This window comes from Pan troglodytes, chromosome 16 (assembly GCF_028858775.2).
Source record: "Pan troglodytes isolate AG18354 chromosome 16, NHGRI_mPanTro3-v2.0_pri, whole genome shotgun sequence".
Lineage (NCBI taxonomy): Eukaryota > Metazoa > Chordata > Mammalia > Primates > Hominidae > Pan > Pan troglodytes.
This window is the reverse complement of record NC_072414.2, coordinates 93,193,089-93,214,026: the sequence shown is the minus strand read 5'-3', so window position 1 is coordinate 93,214,026 and position 20,938 is coordinate 93,193,089. Positions and strand designations below refer to the sequence as shown.

The window sequence follows — 20,938 nt, the reverse complement described above, 5'->3', positions numbered from 1 at the left end:
TGTGACCAAGGATAGAGCACTATTTGTGTAGTCGTGTGCTGCAAAATGACATTTCCATCGGTGGCAGACCCCATATTCAATAGCCATTGCATAAGATTCTAATGTCGTATTTTGACTGTACCCTTTTTATGTTTAGGTATGTTTAGGTACACAAACACTTATCATTGTGTTACAGTTGCCTACGGTATTCCATACGGCACCATCCTGCACAGGTTTGTGGCCTGGGAGCCGCAGGCTGTACCCTATAGCCTAGGTGTGGAGTACGGGTACCATCTAGGTTTGTGTAAGCACACTCTATGGTATTCACACAACAACAAAATCACCTGCATTTCTCAGGAGGTATCCCCATAGTTAAGCTACACATGACTATAATTGCCAAAGTCTGTAAACAACCTAAACGTCCATGAGTAGGGGATTGTTTAAGTAAACAACACTACATCTCTCCTGTGCAGCCATGGAAGGATCATAAGGATACACTGTTAATGGAAAACTCAAGGAGCAGAAAGTGCTAGCAGGTGTGTTACCAAAAAGGATGGGGAAACATATGTTCATATTTGCTTGAATAAGAATAAAATGCTTCAGAAATGATACACAAGAAATGGGGAACCAACATTGCCCATGGGGAGGGAGACTTCGTCATATGCACTTTTATACTTTTGCATTTCTGAGCCATCCTTGTATATTACTTATTCAGAAACAAAAATCAAAACCCCGAGTACTGCTGCTTTTTAATGGGGTTTTTTGACCATACAACCACTTTATTCATAGATTTTAAACACTAAACTTTTAAAAAGTTTTAATGTTTATATATGAACAGGTAGTATATGTTGTGGTTTTAACAAAAAGTCAAACAGGCTGAGTGCGTGGCTCAAACCAGTAAATCCTACACTTTGGGAGGCCAATGTGGGAGGATTGCTTGAGCTCAGGAGTTTGAGACCAGCCTGAGAAACATAGTGAAACTCCGTCTCTACCAAAAATACAAAAAGTAGCCGGGCGTGGTGGTGCACACCTGTAGTCCTAGCCACTTGGGATGCTGAGGTGGGAGGATGGCTTGAGCCTGGGAAGTTGGGGCTGCAGTGAGCCATGATCGTACCACTGTACTCCAGCCTAGGCAACAGAGTGAGACCCTGTCTAAATACACACATACACACACACACATAAAGTCAAACAGAGTGTAATAAAAATGAAGTCTCTCTTCCATTCCAGTCCAGCCTCCTCCCATGAGGCTGCCTGTCTGCTGGGTCCCTGGGAATTCTTCCTGCTCTCTTTTTCCACACAGTGCACACCACTGACCCTGAGTGTGGAGCAGCCCCTCTTGTTTGTCCCACAAAAACTATATCTGAAAATAAAAATCCAGTTTTGGTGACCAGGCCTTTTGTGGGTGTTTTTGGAGACATCCTCTATAATTGAAATAAACTTCAACTCAAATTATAGCCTCTAGAGCCCTTGGTCCCTGTCCTACCGTCATCACAACCCCAGCATAATCTCAGTGCACCACTTGGTGGTTAAAGTGCTCAGATTCCTTTGTGGTTGGAATGTGGCTGTAATTGGACCCTAAGGAGCTGAGGAGAGTCAGAGGTTCCTCACCAGGCTTGTTTTCTGCACCTGCAGTGGTGAGAACAACTTCCTGTGTCACTGCTGCAGCGTTGAGAACAACTTCCTGTGTCACTGCTGCAGCGTTGAGAACAACTTCCTGTGTCACTGCTGCAGCGTTGAGAACAACTTCCTGTGTCACTGCTGCAGCGGTGAGAACAACTTCCTGTGTCACTGCTGCAGCGGTGAGAACAACTTCCTGTGTCACTGCTGCAGCGGTGAGAACAACTTCCTGTGTCGCTGTCACCACACACGTAGGCTGGGTTAGGAACTGTGTCAGGGAGGGGAGCTGCTGTGGGGCTTAATGAACCGAGCCCTGTGGAAGACCGTGTGCTAGAAATGCTATGCTGGGGATGCTGTTTCATGTAGGAGGGCCTTGCTTACCTCTTCCGGCCCTGGCCAGGCTAAGGGAGGCTTGGGCAGTACAGAATCTGACTTGGGACAGTGTGGAGGCTGCAGCCTTTTGCAACCTAGTACTTAGCCAGTTGAGGCTGTGGTTAAAATGAAACAGGGCTGCCCCATGCCACATTGTGTAAATGGGTCAGTGTCGGATGCCATTTCGAATCGTACCAGTGGGGCCAGTCCCGCCTGTCTTTCACCTGCCCGCCCACCCACCCAGGGTGTGTGGATTACAACCTATGGGCTTATGGTATGAGGATGAGCAGGAGCTCCTGTTCTGGAATTTAGAAACGCTAAGAGATTTCCAGAATTGGAACAAAAAGTAAAGTTGTACTGGCAGAGGGGCCTGCATTGCAGAAACAGTGCATAGGCAGGTATGTAAAGACAGACAGGCTGCCATTTAGAGCCAGCGGGTAGAGTAGCGAGCATGGGCAGAGGTAAGTGTTGAGAAAACACAGTCAACAGCAAAGAATCAGAGCAGTATTCTTCCTCCCCGAAACCATTCTGATTGCCAAGAAACCCCGTGGCAGGAAAGGAAGAGGAAGCAGGGATTTTTCAGCCAACAGAGACATTGAGCCAGCAATGGCCCTGTCCCCAGCTTGGGTCGCAGGAGACAGTCATGAGGGCCCACTAAGGGGGTTCACAGCTGAACATGTGTGTGCATGTGTTTCCTATTGAGCCAATCCAGTTAGAAACACTGAAAGGCTGGGGCGTCCGGGAGCCCCGTCAGCATGAGCAGCTGTCCTTGGGCAGGTCACACTGGCCCCTGGCCCCCTCAACTGTGTGGGGTGATGACCTTCTAAACAGTTACCCTGCTCTGAATTCTGGGGATGCCGTGGTTAAAAAAAAGAAGAAGAAGAAGAAGAAGCTTAAACCAGTGGCCAGCAGCAGAGCCGGCCTGCAGACACGCGTTAATTAATTGCATAGATGCTCTTTGACTTACAAATTGCAAGTTGACTTATTTCGATGATATTTTCAACTTATGGTGGATTCATCCCAACATAGCCCCATCATTAAGTCTAGGAGTGTACTGAATGCATCTGGCTTCCACACCATTGTAAAGTCAAAAAATTGTAAGTCAAACTGTCATAAATTGGGGACTGTTTATAATGTGTTTTATAACATCAGGAATTCACCTGGAAATTGCTACCAGGATTTTCACTTTGCTTGATACCTGAGAACAGACAGTTGCATGGGCCATCGCTCCCTGTGGAGCTGTCGGTGGGGCGGGACCCCAGCTGCCCCCATGTTGGCTGGGAGCTCTCCCATCAGCACTGTCTTTCCTGTGTCTGTCTGTCTCTGATGTCCCCCATGGAGCCTGGTGTCTGTCTACTCATCCCCCTGCTTTCAAAGATGTTCTCCCTCCACCCAGCTTCTGCAGACATTTGGGTTTTTACCAGCACTGCTATCCCCCAGAACATCCCTCACTGTCCTGGGCTAGCTATGGAGGAGAGAGCCCAAGACTGAGTCTTCCAATGATCTAGGATCAAGGATCCAAACAGCAGGACTCCTCCATGCAACCCAGTTATCACACTTGGATGCTGTAGGGCAAGACTCACAGCCAGGCCTGGCACCAGATTTACCCACCGGATATCCCAAGACGGGAAGGTGGCTGCTGCTAGGCATCGGGGAGGCAGCATCGAGGGAGGCTGCAGTGAGATCAGCAGGGCAGAGGACAGCCTCCAGGACAGTGGAGAGTCCAGCCCGGCTGACCTCCATCCCAGCAGGGACAGGAAGCGGAGGGCAGCTCGATAGAACAGGAATAAAAGGGCACTGGCTTGCAGGAATGAGACACTGGGGGAAAGCAGCATGTGGCCTGGGCAATAGGTGCACAGCTGGCCAGCAGGTAACCAGGAAGTGAAGGTAGCAGGCCAGAGCCCAGCTATCAGGGGAGGAGCCAGGCAGCATCTGGCTTATTTCTGTGAGTGACAGAGGTCTTGGCACAGGCAGGTAACTCTGTGGGTTTGGTGCCTTCCAGGGAAGTTGAAAGAATGGAGCCTCATACTGTATGGCACAGTGGAGCACCCGTACCACACCTTCAGTGCCCATCAGTCCCGCTCGCGGATGCTGGAGCTCTCGGCCCCAGAGCTGGAGCCACCCAAGGCTGCCCTGTCACCCTCCCAGGTGGAAGTTCCTGAAGATGAGGAAGATTACACAGGTAATGAGCCTGAAGTAAGAGGAGACGGCCAGCTTCCACGAGCTTTGATTGTCCAGAGTAGCTCTTAAAATGTAGGGCTGCTCCTGGCAAAGGTGGGGCTGATGGTTGTGTGTCTTCTCTTGCCTGGGAGTCATAATAATCATGGCAATTTGCACTCACACAGCTCAATCCACCCCAGGCTCTGCTAATATTTTACAGACCAGTAAGTATGCTTCAAACCAGTAAGTATTTTCCAACTTTCCCAGCTGGGAGAGCAGGGTCTATATGCCCAACCAGAATGGGGTCTTGCCCCCTGGTAAATTAGCCACTTCCAGGAGCACCCCCTTTCCAAAGGCCCCCATCTCACAGCTCAGCCTCCTGACTCCCTCAAGTACATCCACTTTCAGTCCTTGAGGTCAGGATGTGGGAAGGACACAGTTACTCCCAAGGATCCAGGAAGGTTGGGTTCAAGGAGCACAGCTGGGAAAGGACTTCGTGGCAGAGATCCTGACCAGCCTGGAGGCCTAGGGTTAAAGACCCAGAGAGGATCTCAAGAGATGATGTCAGCAGATACTGATGCTTCACAGACGCCTTGAAAATCTTACAGCATCTAAAAAGGCCCTGCATGAATCGTTTTTCTCCAATCATCCCATTGCCAAGGTGGGCCCTGGTTTGGGGCCACCAGTTGACTCCACAAGGCGGCCAAAACCACAGCTGCCCAGAGAAGCTCCAGCCACTGAGCTGGACGCGGCTTTTATTCGTGTGTTAGACTAGAAGCTGTTCTTCTCCCTCTGAGCCCTCCTGTAGCAATTTGTGCGAGAAGAGGTATTTCTGGTTGGACATATTTTCCTTAGCTAAATACTACGGCTAAATGATAAATGATGGGTGATATCTAAGAACACTGATGCTTTAAGTTATCTAATATCTTCTGTGAAAAACAAATAACAAATGGAAAATTCCACCAACACATATCAAGTATAAATTACGGTCAATTCCATTTTAAATTTCTTCTACTATTCCTTTAAAATAGAGCATTGAATTATGTATGGACTAATCTGCTCTGTTTCCCCCTGTGATTTATAAACTGTGGCAAGATTCAGTAATTATTAATAAAGAACTGATTTTTTTCTTAAAATCTGCTACTGACTTCAGCCTTGCACAATGGAACCTCACTGTGATACCATTCTGCAGTCCAGCAGTCTACTGAGCAGGGATTAGGTGGAGAGAGGGGGTCTCCATGAGAAGGAGATGCATTCCTGGCCCTCAGAGAAGCCCCCTCAAGTCTCAGGGGTGAGTGGGATGGGCAGACCAGAGACAGCAGGAGAGCCTATTCAGAGACCAGGACAGAGTGACAGAGGAGGTGAGAACCAGACGGTGCCAGAGTGTGGAAGCCAAAGGAGGAGGACGAGCCACATTAGAGTCCAGTGCGAGGTCAGGTGGATATGAGACGGGGTGTGCCGAGCCGGCCATGGGCATGGTGCATCGGGAGTGATGGGCCCAGGCCAGTGGAGGCTGCACCTGGACCCTTTGGGCAAGAGAGCAGTTGCCAAGAAATAGAGGAGGTGAGCGAGGGGGACGAGGGAAGCCTAGGGAGTACTTGCAAATGGCCAGGGTCCCAGGACAGCAGCAGGCAAGATGGTCCCTGGAGAGGAAGGTTGAGGACCGGAGCATCTGGCTGGGAGAAAGGGCAGCAGCTGCAGTGGGCAGCGTGGGGCACAAGGAAGATGTCAGTGCTGTGGTTCTGAAGGTGGACAACTTTGTGGTGACAGCCAACCTGCTAGGCCAGAGCCGTCTGGTGGCCAAAGTGCAGGTGGAGGCCACCCCAGGGACTCCGCAGGGTGCTGAGTTGAGAGCAGACCCTGGGCTGTCCCCCCCGCCCAGAGACTGGGATTCAGCAGGTGTGGGACGCCTGGGGGTCTGCACCTGTAGCAACCACTCTTAGGTGCCTGCAGGCACCGTGGGCTTAGGGAGCTGGCAGATAATGAAACCAGCGAGGATGGGGGCAGGAGGCAGGGAAGAGCTTGGGTTCCTGCAAGAGAGTGGCTGGGAGGCCAGGACATTGCTGGCACGGAAACACAGGGAAGCCTGGGCCTCAGGAAAGAAGCCATGGTTGAGCAAAGGAAGCTGAGTGGGCTGAGATCAGCTCAGGACACTGTGGTCATCCACACAGGACTGCAAGGGAAGCCAAGAACCCACGTGGCATCGTCTGGAAGACGGAGTTCCAGGGCAGCTCCACCGGTACAGGAGCCAGCTCACAGGATAAGGGTGATGTCTGGAGCAGGACCACGTGTGCTCACAGGCTCAGCACATCCGTGCTTACTCGACAGGCTCAAGCAGAGGCCCAGAAGCCTCAGGTCGCTTGCTCAGGGCACAGCAGTCAGGAAGGAAACCAGACTTGTGCTCAGTGTGCTCTTATTCTCGTGGGCACCTCTTGTCTGCAATTGGCCCAAGTCTTGCATGCCTCTCGGGTCTGATACTGCTCCAGTGAGGTTCCGGTGTGCTGTTCTTGGATGGCGTGAACGGTGGAGAAGATGGTGATACCAAACTCTCCTGTCCATCGGCAGTTGGTCTGAGCACGCAACGGCAAAGCACATGGAGAACTCCCAAGTTGCTTCTAACATTTATTTGTTTGCGTATTTTTTTAAATCCTGGATTTCCTCCACAAAGGATTGAAGGTGGAGTTTTCAAATAAACCCGTGTCAGTCTAAGCCCATCTAGAGAGGCATCAGCCGCTAGCCAGGCTGTTCAGCACGTGAACGGAGCCCCCCTTGTATGAAGAGACCCCTGCTAGGAGTTACGGGAAGTGACACAAGAAGGCAGTGGGGCTTAGAGGAACTTTCACGCTAATTGAGGCAAAGGGAAAAGCAGATATAAGTACAAATTGCAACACGAACATCATGGTCGCCCAGAGAATGAGCTACAGCTGGACCAGAACACGCTCAGGCGGTGGAGTGATTGGGACCACGTGGACAGCCAGGTGGATTTAATTTAAGAACGCTTCATGGGAGAGACAAACCTGGATATTTGGCTTTTAAACACAATTCAAGTCGACAGCCATACTGGGGAGGTTTGTTTACAGATATTCATCTAGGCATCTCCACCCTTGGATGGGCATCGTCTTAACCTGACCGGTGGGTGACCTCAGTGTAGTGTGGGGGCCCTGCAGCTCTGTTGAATAGCCCCCAACCTTGCACTGGGCTCCTTGCAAAATTATGAATAAGCTTTCCACTGCAGAGAGACCCAGGAACAGGGGTGGGGGGTGTGAAGTCCATACACCTGGACCAGCAGCTGGGAGCACTGCTTCAGGACCCTCCCCAAGGCTGTCCTCCTCCGAGGACATCCTAGAACATTCTGTCTGGAGATGGTGAGGACATCTGCACTTTCCCTGTTCCTAGCCACCCTCCTCTCATCCGCTCAGCAAATAGTGATTGAGCACCTGCTCTGTGCCTAATGCCAGGAATCTAGCAGTGAACACACCGAACCAAGCCCTGCCCGCCCGTCTCCCATTCCCTGTGTCTAGAAAGAGTGAAAAGATTGGTCTGCCGCCTCCCTGTCGCACTCCTGCCCTCATCTTCTTAAGATGAAGGAAATTGTTCACTTTATCAAGCAAGACAGACCTGCTGCCGCCTCAGGGAGAAGACGCTGCAGGAAAAGGCAGGAGAGAAGTCCTTAAGTCACCACGACAGCCCCGCGTTCGCTGGGCCAGCTGCGAGGGTGGGAAGGCGAGAGCCCAGTGGCTGAGCTGGAGTTTTGGGCTCATGGGTTATTTAAAGCAATGGTGCCAGAAATGAGGATTTTGGAGGCCGTCCTCATAGATGACCCAGGATGAGGTGGGCAAAGAATCCAATCAGATAGGAATTTATCCAAAATATTATAGTAAACCCTCTGGAGCTAGGGGGAGGAGTTTAGCAATGAGTTTTAGAAATGGTGGGTGGCATCTGGAACCCAGGATACCAGCACCGCCCAGGAACAGCATCTAGAGTGTCCTCGTGGATACACACAGCTCTGAAAGGGGTTCACAGTGGGAACCGGGACAGGCGAAGCCCCCCCAGTGAAAACTAGGGAAATAACACCAGAGAGCCTTCGGGGAGGGAAGCCAGCCTCACTGGGTCTAACACTGGCAAGGTCTGGAGACTTCGAGTGAAGAGGGCTTTGCATGCCCCAGCAAAACCCCATTGTGGGCAGCAGAGAATGAGGACTTTTGTCTTTTCCTCAAGTCCCCACCAAATGAAGGTGGCCAGCAACTCACTAGTCTTTACTCTTGAGCTCACTCCCCATCCCCTCTCATAACTCACACCTCGGAGGAGGAGGTTTTTCTTCCTGTAACTCAAAAGCCTTCACATGCCCCACTTAGTCCCTGTGTGTCAGAGCTGTCGGGGTCCCCTGGGCCATTTCCCAGCGTAGGAGGGACGGGTGGGCAGTAGGCAGGAGTCCACCCCAGCTCTAGCTTCAGGCGTCACTCCTGCCGACCAGCGTGGGGAGGACCCCTGCAGCGTGCCCCGCCCCCGCCTGAGGGGTAGACCTTTAACACTGGCTTCATCTCTGGGATACCTGGGAAGGACCTAGAGGGTGAGGTTTGCTGGCATCTACTCAGCTCGCCTGCAGTTCTCAGTTGTTTTTCCAACAACACACCAGCCTCCGGAGTGAGAAGCTGGGGACCCCTGGGAACTTGAGGGAAGACACAGCTGCCGTCCCACCAAGGGCTCCAAGGAAAGCCTAAAGGGGATGTTCTGAAAGGGGCTCAGCCCTCAGCACAGAAAACAGCAGCCCCCCAACCCTAGGACAGCACTGTCTAGCTGTGTCCCTGTCCAGCCACAGCCCCACCAGGCAGTCCTGAGCATGCGGAGATCCATCCCCATTCCCACCACTGCAAGTTGCAGGGGGGCTACCTAATTCCTCCTGGCTCATCAGCTTGCCAGCAGCTCCCCCGACACTCAGCACCCCCTCTCGTGTTGCTCTGTCCTCCACGTGGAAGTCAAAGGTGCTGGCTGGTCCCAGCATGATGACTGGTGCAAGTGAGTGAATGAAACATCTGTTCCAGCCTCTCCCTCCCCGCTACCCCTCCAGGCTCTCACAAGTCCCATCTCCTCCCTGCTCCGGGTGGCGTACCCACCCTGGATGTTTCACTCCTTCTCATGCCATCCCTGTCTAGAGTGCTCAGACTGACACTGGAGCCCAGCGAGGCTCAGCTGTGCCTGTTAACCCGCAGGGACGGCTGCTCCCGCCTTGTCGTCTGGCCGTCCAGCCCCAGCGGGGCCTGGGAGCGTCTCCCAACCCTGCCAAGCTGCGATATCCTGACACAGGGATCCGCGGGACTGCAGTAGATGGAGAAGGCGTCTCTCTGGATGAAAGGCAATGCTTGTTTCTTTAAGGTGTGTGCCATCCGGAGTGTGGCGACAAAGGCTGTGATGGCCCCAATGCAGACCAGTGCTTGAACTGCGTCCACTTCAGCCTGGGGAGTGTCAAGACCAGCAGGTAATGCATGTCCCGCAGCCCTGTGGCTCACCACTCAGTGACTTTCCAGTTGTATCCTTAGCCCCTCCATGTCCTGATGCCCCAGTTAGGAAGTAACGTAGCACCCCCAAACAATCATCACACTGAAGTTAACTGCTTTGGAGTTTTTAAATTTTTAGTAACTTGGCATTCCTATCATGCAAGTCATACATGTCCATTACGGAGAAATTAGAAGCTGTTGCACGTTGGCATCCGTGCTTATAAAGCCTTTTCTATCCACGTTGTTAAAGAGAAGTGGGTCATGTTGGGCGTGCCAAGGCTGCCCCAGAGGGCCTGGAGACGGATGCGATTCAAGGCCCTGGTGCTGTCCTCACAGGCCAGCTCGGGGGACATGGCTCTTGGACAGGCTGAAGCCTGTTGATGGTCTTTCTTTCAGTGTCTCTGGACTCTGGTTGGGTGTGGGGCTTTCACAGAAGCTCTCCTGGCACCTCCCCAGAGAGCCCATGAGGCTGAGTTTACCCCGAGTGAGGATATCGGGAGCTCTGACCTGGGACCCCAGGTATATGGCCAGTTGCCCGGTTCAGGCTGACCCTTCTGTGATGAGTGTGCCCTCCTGTGTGGCCTCTGCAGTCAGGCCCTGGGCTCTGTCCACGGAGCTCCTCCAGCTCCTGGCATCACCACTTTCTCAGATTCTCTTCCCTGCCAGTCCTGCAGCTGCCCTGTTGTCCATTCTCATTTCACAAACTTCCTTGAGCACCCATTATGCCCTGCACGTGCCAGGCCTCAGAGGCCACGATGACAGGACACTGCTAGGCTCCCCAAAGGCCTGGGTGACAGATGCACCCACCAACCACTGGTGCACACCCATGAGGGCTCAGGCACGGGTGCGGCCGTGCAAGGTCGAGCCGGGTGCCCATGTGGCTCTCGTCGCGTCCTCGAGCTCCCAGCCACAGCGCACTCACTGGCCAAAGTGCAAAGGCTGTCACCCTGCTGGCCTCACTCACTGCCCACAAGACTCACTCCCTGAGGGCGCCCGAGAGAGGGTTTTGCCAGAGCCGACAGTTCCAAAAGTCAAATACCAACCTCACGATGCCCTTGGGAAACCATGCGCACCCTCAGGACCTTCCAGCGGGGCCAGCTTTGAAAAGAAAGGATTCCCAGGTTCTATGCAAGGTCTCCAGCCTCTCCACCTGTGTACGTAGGAACCTCAGAACTGCACTCACCAAGACAAAGGGTATCATGTTTGACATTCACTCCTGAAGCCTTCGTTTCCTCAGAGGAAACAAAGGGGCAGGCGTGGGGCTGGGGCTGGGTTGGCAAGGCCCTCACCCTCCTGCCTTTGCTCCTACAGGAAGTGCGTGAGCGTGTGCCCCTTGGGCTACTTTGGGGACACAGCAGCAAGACGCTGTCGCCGGTGCCACAAGGGGTGTGAGAGCTGCTCCGGCAGAGCTGCGACGCAGTGCCTGTCTTGCCGCCGCGGGTTCTATCACCACCAGGACATGAACACCTGTGTGACCCTCTGTCCTGCAGGATTTTATGCTGATGAAAGTAAGTGGCTTGTTTGTGGGCACAAGAACTGATGAGCCAGCCCCAACTTTCTGGGCCCGTGTCCTCTCTCCGGGGAGAATTTCCCAGCCTTCTGCTTCCGTGTATTTTGTTGTTCTGAGTAAGGACTTTGAACAGGGAAGGAGGCAGAGATGATGAAATCAAAGCACCCAGACCTGTTAGTTAATAGCACTTCACCCACAGACCTGGCCAGGAGAAGTTCCAAGTGATGCTGAGAGACATCCTGGCTGTCCAGGGAATTTCACCCACCTGCACCAGAGTCAACGTCCACTACTGAGCAAGGGCAGAGAGGTGGCTAGGGCCAGCCGCTCTTGAACTCAGTCTGATTTCAGGTACCAGAAGAGGTCCTGCTGTCTGTGCTGTAATTTCTCTTCCAGGAAAGACTGTGCCATCGGCTTCTCTGTAACACAGGATGTGTGTGCTGGGCGTGGGTCAGGGCACATGGGATTGGTGGTCAGAGCTGGGGGAGAGCCCTCCTCGGCAGAGCTGCTGAGATGGAATTGGGATTCAGGTGTGGGCGGAAGGTTTGCAGACCTCCAGACATGAAAAGGAGCTGCTGACCAACGTCAGTTGGGCTCGGAAGGGATGGGTTTGTCTTTGCGGGGCATTTCACAGGTGTCAACCACACCCCTGAACAGTAGACAGGCAGTGTTTTCCTCGTCCTACAGATGAGGAATCAAAGCTGAGCAAGGGCAAAGGCCACAACTAGTCATGATGGAGGTGGGACTCGGACTCAGAGCCGCAAGGCCAGGTGTCTTGCTGTCTCAGGAGGGTGGGGGCTGGACAGGAGTTGTAGGCCCAAGACCCCATGCCATGTTTTCGTAATTCGCCTCGCCCTGGGAGACACAAAAGCAGGGCTTGGGTTAAATTGACGGGATAGTTCTCAAACACATTAAAGAAGCTACCGTTTGGCACTCGTGGCCTTCCAGGTAGCAGGCCTCCCCACTGGGCCTCCCCTCCTCTCTGGGCCCTTGCTGCTCAGGATGGGTCATTGATCCGGCCTGTCATGGCACTGCTGTTACCCCTGTGGACAAGACCCAGGAAATCTTTAAAGACATATAAAGCCATCAAATAACAAGACTCCCCTTTTTTTTTTTCGAGATGGAGTCACTGTCTCCCAGGCTGGAGTGCAGTGGCATGATCTCAGCTCACTGCAACCTCTGCCTCTTGGGTTCAAGGAATTCTCCTACCACAGCCTCCTGAGTAGCTGGGCTTATAGGCATGCGCCATCACGCCCGGCTAATTTTTTTGTATTTTTAGTAGAGATGGGGTTTCACCATGTTGGTCAGGCTGGTCTGAAACTCCTGACCTCAAATGATCCATCTGCCTTGGTCTCCCAAAGTGCTGGGATTACAGGTGTGAGCCACCTCACCCGTCCCAGACTCCCTTTAGCGGGGAAACAAAAAGTCATGCAAGACACATTTCACAGCCTTTGCAAACGCTTGCCCTGGGCTGCCAATCAGACCTTTGCAAAGGACGGAGGCGCCTCCATCCCCACCCCCTTCCCAAGGGCACAATTGGCCGCCCTTCTTCACCCCGACATCCTCACTCAGCACCTGCTTTATGGCGTATGATGCCACCTGTGGGGGCCCTGAGGGGGACACGCACAGGTGTGGCAAGCAGCTGTTAGCTCCCAGGCCCAGAGCACCCCAGCCACTTAGGAGTGGTGCATGGTGGTGTTTCATGAGGCGCCAACACAGATAATAAGTTATGACATTGCAGGTGGGAGTTGGGGTGACCCAGAACTTCCCCAAGAGGCACGATGACTCGCCGTAGGTTCCTGTCTCACCATCTAGAGCAGCCAGATCTTCATACGTAGGTTTCCCTGAGAAAGCACCGTGGGGGGCAAGCGGCAGCCTCAGGCTCTCCACCCCCCACCTGCCCACACCCGGCCACGTTTATGAAGATTTCCACCTCGTTAAACTCGACTCAGCCCACCAGGAATTGGCCTCCATCCCTGTTGAAATAAGCAGAACCACCTCAGAGGCCTGGTGGTTGTCTGAGGACCTTTTTTACCTCAGAAAGGGGAGGTGAGAATTCTGTGACCCCACACCAGGCACAAGCGGCCTCTGGCTGCTTTATTTCCACCCATTCCGGAGGTGGACTCAGGGAACAGCCCACTTGCACCCCCACTTTGAAATGCCGGGGGCCTGCTTGCCCAGATTTCATTCCTGTCAGTGCCGTCCCTTCTCTTTTCTTATCTTGCTATTTTTCTCCAGGTCAGAAAAATTGCCTTAAATGCCACCCAAGCTGTAAAAAGTGCGTGGATGAACCTGAGAAATGTACTGTCTGTAAAGAAGGATTCAGGTAAAACCCCCTTGAAACCTGAGTAATGCCAGGGCGGTGGCGCTGCTTGGAGTGTGTTATGGATTTACCACGTTGGTGCATTTCTCCTAAAAGCTGAACTGTCAGAGGCCCAAAGCCATTGAGGGTAAAGATTCCGAGTCCTGGAAATCGTGTGTCCGCTTAGGATGGAAAGGGAGAGGATGGGCGGAATCTCTACGTTTTACACAACATGGGCGAATTGGGCAAAGCAGCACTTGATCACATCACGTACAGCACAGGGCTGTGCCCAGATCCGCCTCCTTTCGCTCCAGCACCTCCACCTGCTCCAGTTCCCCTCGCTGTCTGGGCCGGGGGTGGGCTGTAGCAGCTCACCCACCCTCTCTCCTCTGCATCCCTCGGTCTTCTCTTTTTCTCCCAGCTCCTGACATCTTCACGGCTTCCTGAGGGTGCTCTTTACGTTCCTAGTTCTCCCTGTTCATCAGGCTCAGCCCCATAAAGCTCAGCATGCATTTTCTTTAAAATCATTCTACTGGGTTAATGATTGTTCTTGGAATATTTTGAAATGTTTCTTCAGCCCATTTAATGCAACCAAACTGCATTTAATGCAATCAAATATACATTACCTGTTCCTCCGAATTGCTGTCTAAAATCTTAGAACATTCTGTTCAAAATTTTTTGGGGGACACTCCCATAGTAGGGAGACTAGCACCATGGTCCGCACTGGAAGGATCACCTCATGTGCAGATGCAGGTTCTGATGCAGCAGGTCTGGGCAGAGCCCACGACTCTGCATTTCCGCAGGCTGGCAGTGGTGAGGATGCTGCGGTCCAGGCAGGGAGCTGCTTTTGCAGGGTGAGGCGGTGGAGGGCTGCAACAGACCCCCAGCCCCGTCTCCCTTCTCAAATGCTGTGAGGACTGGAATTCTCCATAGAAGAAGTTTCTTTTTTGGAGTAAAGAACAAAGGAAGAAAACCTACTGCACATATCTTCTCTTATTCCAGGGGCTTGCACCAGTGTTGCCTCATGTAATCTTTGCAGCAACCTGTGAAGTAGACATAATTCTTACTCGCATTTTACAAACAGGGGAGATGAAGTTTCCCCAGGAGGCACTATGCTCCTGCCTTCATTTCCTTCAGCCTGCCCCTTTCTTCCAGATCAGAGTACTGGGGAGAAGAGGACCCCAAGCAGCTAGGAGTCCAGGAGAGGGAAGGCAAAGCAAGGCTCCCAAAGTCATGCATCACATCTGCTGTCATTTAAACCTGTTGGCTGGACAAGGCAGGATTAGCAGTGAAAGGATGAACTGGCCCAGGAAAGGGATCCCCCAAAGATAAAAGAGTTGGAAGAGGAAGGAGGCATTCCGCTGGCGGCCTGGGAGAGGCCAGCTTTGATGTCCCAGGCTCTGCAGGTCAGGCAGCCCAGGAGTGGATCCTCAACCCAGGCTGGTAGCTGGGGGCATCAGGAAGAGGAGGCTCTGTGTTCCCAGCTCCCTGGAACCTGCCTGTTTCCCAGCAGAGAAGTGCTGAGGGATCCCTGGGAATGCATTTATGCGTCCTGTCCCATCCTGTAGGAGAGGGAAATCGGATACTCAATTTAGGAATGGTGTGCTAAAGAGAAAACGCCTCCCGTCAGTAGCCCCGCCACATAGAAGCAGTGCTTCCGTCACTGACGAGCTTTCAGAGAGGCGTGCAAACTCCAGACGCATCGCCAGCCGTCAGCCACAGAGAGCTTCCGTTTATTGCCCAATATCCTCTTAAGTTGTGACTTCTAATCACTGCAGTCATGTTAAAGCAGCAAGAGAGCAGCCGAGCCGCCGCCTCTGGCCCTCCATCTCTTCAGGGGGATCAACACAGGAAAGGTTTTCAGGGGAGTGTCAGTCATAAAGACATGATTTAACTGCCATTCGCAGTGGGCATGGCACCATGAAGAGGAAGGGCGCCGGGTGGGTGTCGGCTATCTATGCAGAGGAGCTGCCAACATACAGACGTCTTCCTGCTAAATGCAGGTGTAAGAGATAGGAAAAGCCAGTGTTTTCTCCTACTCTCACACACAAAATACAACACACTTCACCTCTGGTAGCCAAAACGTGTTGGTTTTTCCCCACACACCAAGCAGTTCTCCAGTGAACCGTAAGATATACGTAATAAATATATAGCTCAGGCTGAACGCAGTGGTTCACGCCTGTAATCCCAGCACTTTGGGAGGCCGAGGCAGGCAGATCACTTGAGGCTAGGAGTTGGAAACCAGCCTGGCCAACATGGCGAAACCCTGTCTCTACTAAAAATAAAAAAATTAGCCTGACATGGTGGTGCACGCCTGTAATCTCAGCTACTCGGGAGGCTGAGGCAGGAGAATCGGTTGAACCTGGGAGGCGGAGGTTGCAGTGAGCTGAGATCGTGCCACTGCACTCCCGCCTGCGTGACAGAACGAGATCCTGTCTCAAAAATTAATAAATAATAAATAAATAAATAAATAAATAGCTCAATTCTGACGCTACTAGATAGTGTCAGATCCTACAAATTGAGGGCTCAGCCCAAGACTGCCCCACTTTGATGTCAATCACGAGTCCCACATGGCCTGTGCTTCTGAGTGACCAGCCGTAAATCGGACTTGCCTTGACCCCTCCTTGGGTTCGATAATTGGCTAAAGCAGCTCACAGGGAAAGACTTTACTTACATGTGCCCATTTATTACAAAGGATATGGCACACAGCCAGGTGAAGAGATGCGGAGGGTGAGGTTTGGAAGGGTTGAGCGCTGGACCTTCCATCCCTATGGGGCTGGGCTGGGCTACCCTCCCAGGATGTGGTTGTGTTCTTGTTCACCACCCCAGAGCTCTCCAAACCCTGACCTTTTGGGTTTTTTATGGAGGTTTTGTTACATAGCCATGATTGATTACATCATCAGCCATTGGTGATCAATTCAGCCTTCAGCCCCTCTCACCTCCCAGGAGGGAAGTCAGAGTAGTAGGGCTAAAAATTCCAAAGTTCTGATCAATGGTTGGTTCCCTGGCAGCCAGCCCCTGTCTAGAGGCTGCCCAGGACCCCCCAGCTATCAGTTATTAAAGACATTTAGCACTTTGGTAATTCCAAGGGTTTTAGGAGCTGTGTGTCAGGACAAAGACCGAACATATATTTCCTTTTTTTTTTCTTTTTCTTTTCATATATTTCTTATTATAAATCCCAGTGTCATAGCAGGAGTCTCCGGGTCTGACAGATGCACCCCAGAGCCCTTGCTCAGTATGTTTAGTGGCAAATCCATCTAGAACATGTACGTCACAGACTGTACACAGTATAATCTCAGGAACTAAAGAGATAATAGTAGGTGATATTTATTCACACTGCTGTGTGCCAGACACTGAAATGTTTATGGGTATTAGCTCATTGAGTCCTCCAAGCAACTTTATGATGTAGAAACCAATTAACAGGAAGGGAAACAGAGATGTAGAGGGGCTGGCTGGCTTGCTTGGGGTCGAACACTGGGAAGGTGGCAGAAGCCATCCACGTGGGTGGTCTAGCTCAGCATCTGTGTCTCTGTCCAGCACTCGGCTGGCTGGAGTGAAGTGAGGGCACAAATGGGGCGAAAGAGGAAGGTAGGGGCTGCATCTGACAGGCCTGCTGGGGCTCCAGAGGGCGTCTTATTTCAAGTTCATTGCGAAGCTGCAGAAGGTTTCAAGGTTTCAAGCAAGAGAGGCAAGAGCGGGTTGGGGTTCAGGGCCAGCCTTGTAGCCGACAGCCCCGTCACACGCCATAAATGCCAACACTTCAAGAGGGACTTGACACTGAGACTGAGCTAGCATGCCACCAGTGATGACCCACACAGCTCCACTTCTCTTCGTGGGGTTTGGATTCGAGTTGGAGAAATGACAGTAAGGAAAAGCTATCACTGGGTCAAGGACGGAGCCTGGCGCCTGCTGCCTGGTGATGGGAGCTTTGCTTCCCAGGCCCTTGTGCCCGTTCCTGCTGGGCCCCCAGCGGACTGCGGGATGGCTTTCCCAACTTTCCTTAGCTGAGAACTTTCGGTGACACAGAGAACTGTGCCTCAGCCACTTACATCTCCTCTTGGGAAAGGTGTTAGAGGGCAAGTCATAATTTAATTAGACTTTTGGAATGGATGTGGAAATCTGCCTCTTTCTTTTCAACAGCCTTGCACGGGGCAGCTGCATTCCTGACTGCGAGCCAGGCACCTACTTTGACTCAGAGCTGATCAGATGTGGGGAATGCCATCACACCTGCGGAACCTGCGTGGGTGAGTTCACCGCCTGCGGAGGCCTCGGGCCAGCGTCACCCAAGCGTAGGCTAGCTGCCTTGAGCCCGAGAAAGCCCTAGGACTTCGTGGGCTTCTGCATTTATTGCAGCATTAAAATGCAAAGGCAAAACAAGGTACAAAGGCGCTACCAGGGACTGGGGGCCGGGAGAGTGGGCATTTAATGTTTAATGGTTACAGAGTCTCAACTTGAGAAATGACAATTGTTCTAAGGATAGATGCTGGCGATGGTTACATAACAGTGTGAATGTACTTAATGCTGCTGAACTGTGTACTTAAAAATGGCTGAGATGGTAGATTTTATGTACATTGCAGTGGCTCACGCCTATAACCCCAGCACTTAGAGAGGCAGAGGTGGGAGGACAGCTCGAGCCCAGGAGCTCAGGACCAGCCTGGGCAGCAAAGCTGTGAGACCCTGTTCTCCACAAAAGGAAAACGTTTTGTTGGAAATTTTTTTTAAACCATGTTTTTAAATTTGAAACAAAATCCCACTTTGAACACGCAGCCTGAGGTTCTCATTAGAAACCCAGCCAGGCAGTGGCTTATTTCAGATGGGGAAAGGGATAAGAGATGCTCACCACTCATAAGCCATCTTGTCTCAGAGCTCAGCTCTTGCTGTGGAACGGCGCGGACAGAAACACAACACCATAAACATTGAGAGGGCTTTGGGAGAGGCGGGAATGGATCCAGGTGGGGATGGGGATGTTTTCAAACATAGCCTTAGTTCTTTGTGCCTATCTTCACTTATTTTGAACATTTTGTTCAAAGAGGAAAAGAATTCTATAAACAATTTTACATGTATTACAATTGCCCACAAAGATGATGGCACAGATGTCTCCCAGGCACAGTTTTTATGCAGAATAGCGGAGAATTCATCCATTTTATTGGATTTTGTTTTGCAGAGCTATTTGCACAGTAAGTTGAAGTGCACCATCAGTCTGTGAGCTCGGATATGTTTTGGGTTAAGTTTTCTCCTCTCTCCTTCCTGTCCTTGGTACTTTGGTCCTTTCTAAGAAACTCACATCATGTGAGCTTTTTCTGCAGTAATACTTTAAGAATTAAGTCTCTATTGGCCGGGCACAGTGGTTCACGCCTGTAATCCCGGCACTTTGGGGGGCCAAGGCGGGTGGATCACCTGAGGTCAGGAGTTCAAGACCAGCCTGGCCAACATGGTGAAACCCCATCTCTACTAAAAATACAAAAATTAGCCAGGTGTGGTGGCGGGCGCCTGTAATCCCAGCTACGGGGGAGGTTGAGACATGAAAATTGCTTGAAACCGGGAGGTGGAGGTTGCAAGGAGCTGAGATCACACCCCTACATACTTCAGCCTGGGCGAAAGAGTAAGACTCTGTTAAAAAAAAATAAATAAATAAATAACAGAATTAAGTCTCTGCTAAATCAGTTTCCATGATACTACTGTGCCTCAGAAATGCTGCAGAGTGGGCACACCCCTCCCCACGTGGCCGACCATGAGCACCCCATGCAGCTCCCTGCCGTATGTCCTGGAATAGACAGGCCTGATGAACAAGGCTGTGGCCAAGGCCAGTGTCCTCCTATGATTGCCAGGCTGACCTCAGACCACCCAGGGGAGACGTGTCCTCCTCAGTTCCCTCCTGGGGCAGCCCTCAAGGCCACAGTGCTCAGCATCTGGATGGGTTCCACCCGCTGGCAGCTCAGCAGATTTCCCCAGCAGTTTGCCTGTCGCCTTTTTGTCTATTATTTTTATTATTTCTTTGACTTATTTAGCCCAGATGGATTAGGAAGCATCACTGATGTTGCTTATTTAAATTTCATAGTCACTTGAATCCATAACATTCAGGCATACAGTTTTGCAACTCTTTGATTTCAATAATTCACTTTTCTTTCTTTGAGTCCCCAGATTGCCTGATGGCAAAAAGCTTTATAGAGTCCCTTGGAATTCTCATCTCAAACCAGTGACTTCTCCATCACTTCAGCTATTAAATTCATTGGTGAGCAGGTCCACAGCTCCGGGGGTCTCCCCTGCGCCCCATGCCCTCTGGCCTGGGGTTCTTTCTAAGCTCCTGGGAACGTGTACATCTATCCCCTGGCAGCCTCTTGGGAGAGAGACCTCATTTTCCTCCTCTGAGTCACTGGAGGCTTCTTGTTCCATGTCAGGTGTGGACCTCATTGGAGGCAGCTGTTCTCAGCTGCCCACTTCCTGTGCCCTGGAGACCCAGGCCCACCTGGCATTCCCCTCCCTGTTCCCATTCAGTGTCCACTGCTGTCCACCACCCACCCAGGGGCCTGGGCACAGTCGTGGGGAGGGTCGGAGTCAGGCATGAGTGCTTGGGGTAGGGCATGGCGGAATCTGTCCCCACCCTTGGCTCACAGTGCCCCAGTGCGCTTGGCAGGCAACTCGATCGAGATGAGCCTCTCATTCTCCTGAGTCCAGGTGCCCCGTGTGTCCTGGCATGGAGGTTGTAATCCTTCGGGGCTGCTGGCACAGCTGGGTTAATGCAGTGGCCCCGTGGGACGCGACTTACCCACCTGGGGCATGGCATGTGGATTAGCAGCTGACAGCCTGCAGGGCACACACATACCAAGTTGCGGGGCAGTGCCCCAAGCACCTGTGACGGTCAGCCCTCAAGCGTGAACGTCCTGTGCCTGAGACGGCACTACTTGAAACAGCAAATGAGAAACACTACAACAGACCAAGAGAGATTCAAAAGAAAGGAAAACGCTTTCTGTTTTCGTCCCTGTCGTGGCACATTCTTCCAGCTCTCTGAACAAAGGCTCCATGTTTTCACCTTATACTGGGCCCCGCAAGTGACATAGCAGGTCCTGTATAAGCACAGCCCGTTCTGCTCTTATTGCTCTGATTGTGGGTGCTTTTAAAGTGTTCAAAGTCTATAGAGACTTGCGACTTAATGGAATCCTTAAAAGACTTTCACTGAGTTATGAAATTCATATTTTTTAGTAGTTGAGAAAATAGGTCACTTAGAAAATCAACCCACTTTAACAGCTTTTTTATTGTGGTAAAATACACATCACATAAAATTTACCATCTTGACTATTTTTAGGCATACAGTTCAGTGGCATTAAGTGAATTTACATTTGTGTGCCACCATCGCCACCACCTCCAAATAAATGTGTTTTAACAACTTTGAAGCTTAATACATTGAGCATGAAACTAAGTACAAACAAGAACGAGCTTTCTTTCCCACTTGGGAGGCTCCACAGGTGTTAAGGACCCTGGTGCTGGAGGAAGGATAGTGGGGAAGAC

At 51.7% G+C, this 20,938-nt stretch overlaps 1 protein-coding gene across 6 annotated transcripts in view; it reads left to right on the top strand.

Moving 5' to 3' along the window:
• PCSK6 (proprotein convertase subtilisin/kexin type 6) overlaps positions 1 to 20,938 on the top strand; it is a 198,027-nt gene that overhangs the window by 160,454 nt on the left and 16,635 nt on the right. For 3 of the 6 annotated variants that reach the window (XM_054667238.1, XM_016927557.3, XM_054667234.2), the window contains exons 14-19: positions 3,971 to 4,150; positions 4,314 to 4,352; positions 9,502 to 9,604; positions 10,935 to 11,131; positions 13,369 to 13,456; positions 17,573 to 17,676. In XM_054667238.1, the coding sequence (XP_054523213.1) occupies positions 3,971 to 4,150; positions 4,314 to 4,352; positions 9,502 to 9,604; positions 10,935 to 11,131; positions 13,369 to 13,456; positions 17,573 to 17,676 (711 nt within the window). The remainder of the gene's footprint in view (positions 1 to 3,970; positions 4,151 to 4,313; positions 4,353 to 9,501; positions 9,605 to 10,934; positions 11,132 to 13,368; positions 13,457 to 17,572; positions 17,677 to 20,938) is intronic. The other 3 variants (XM_054667239.1, XM_054667237.1, XM_054667236.2) reach the window with 1 other exon arrangement.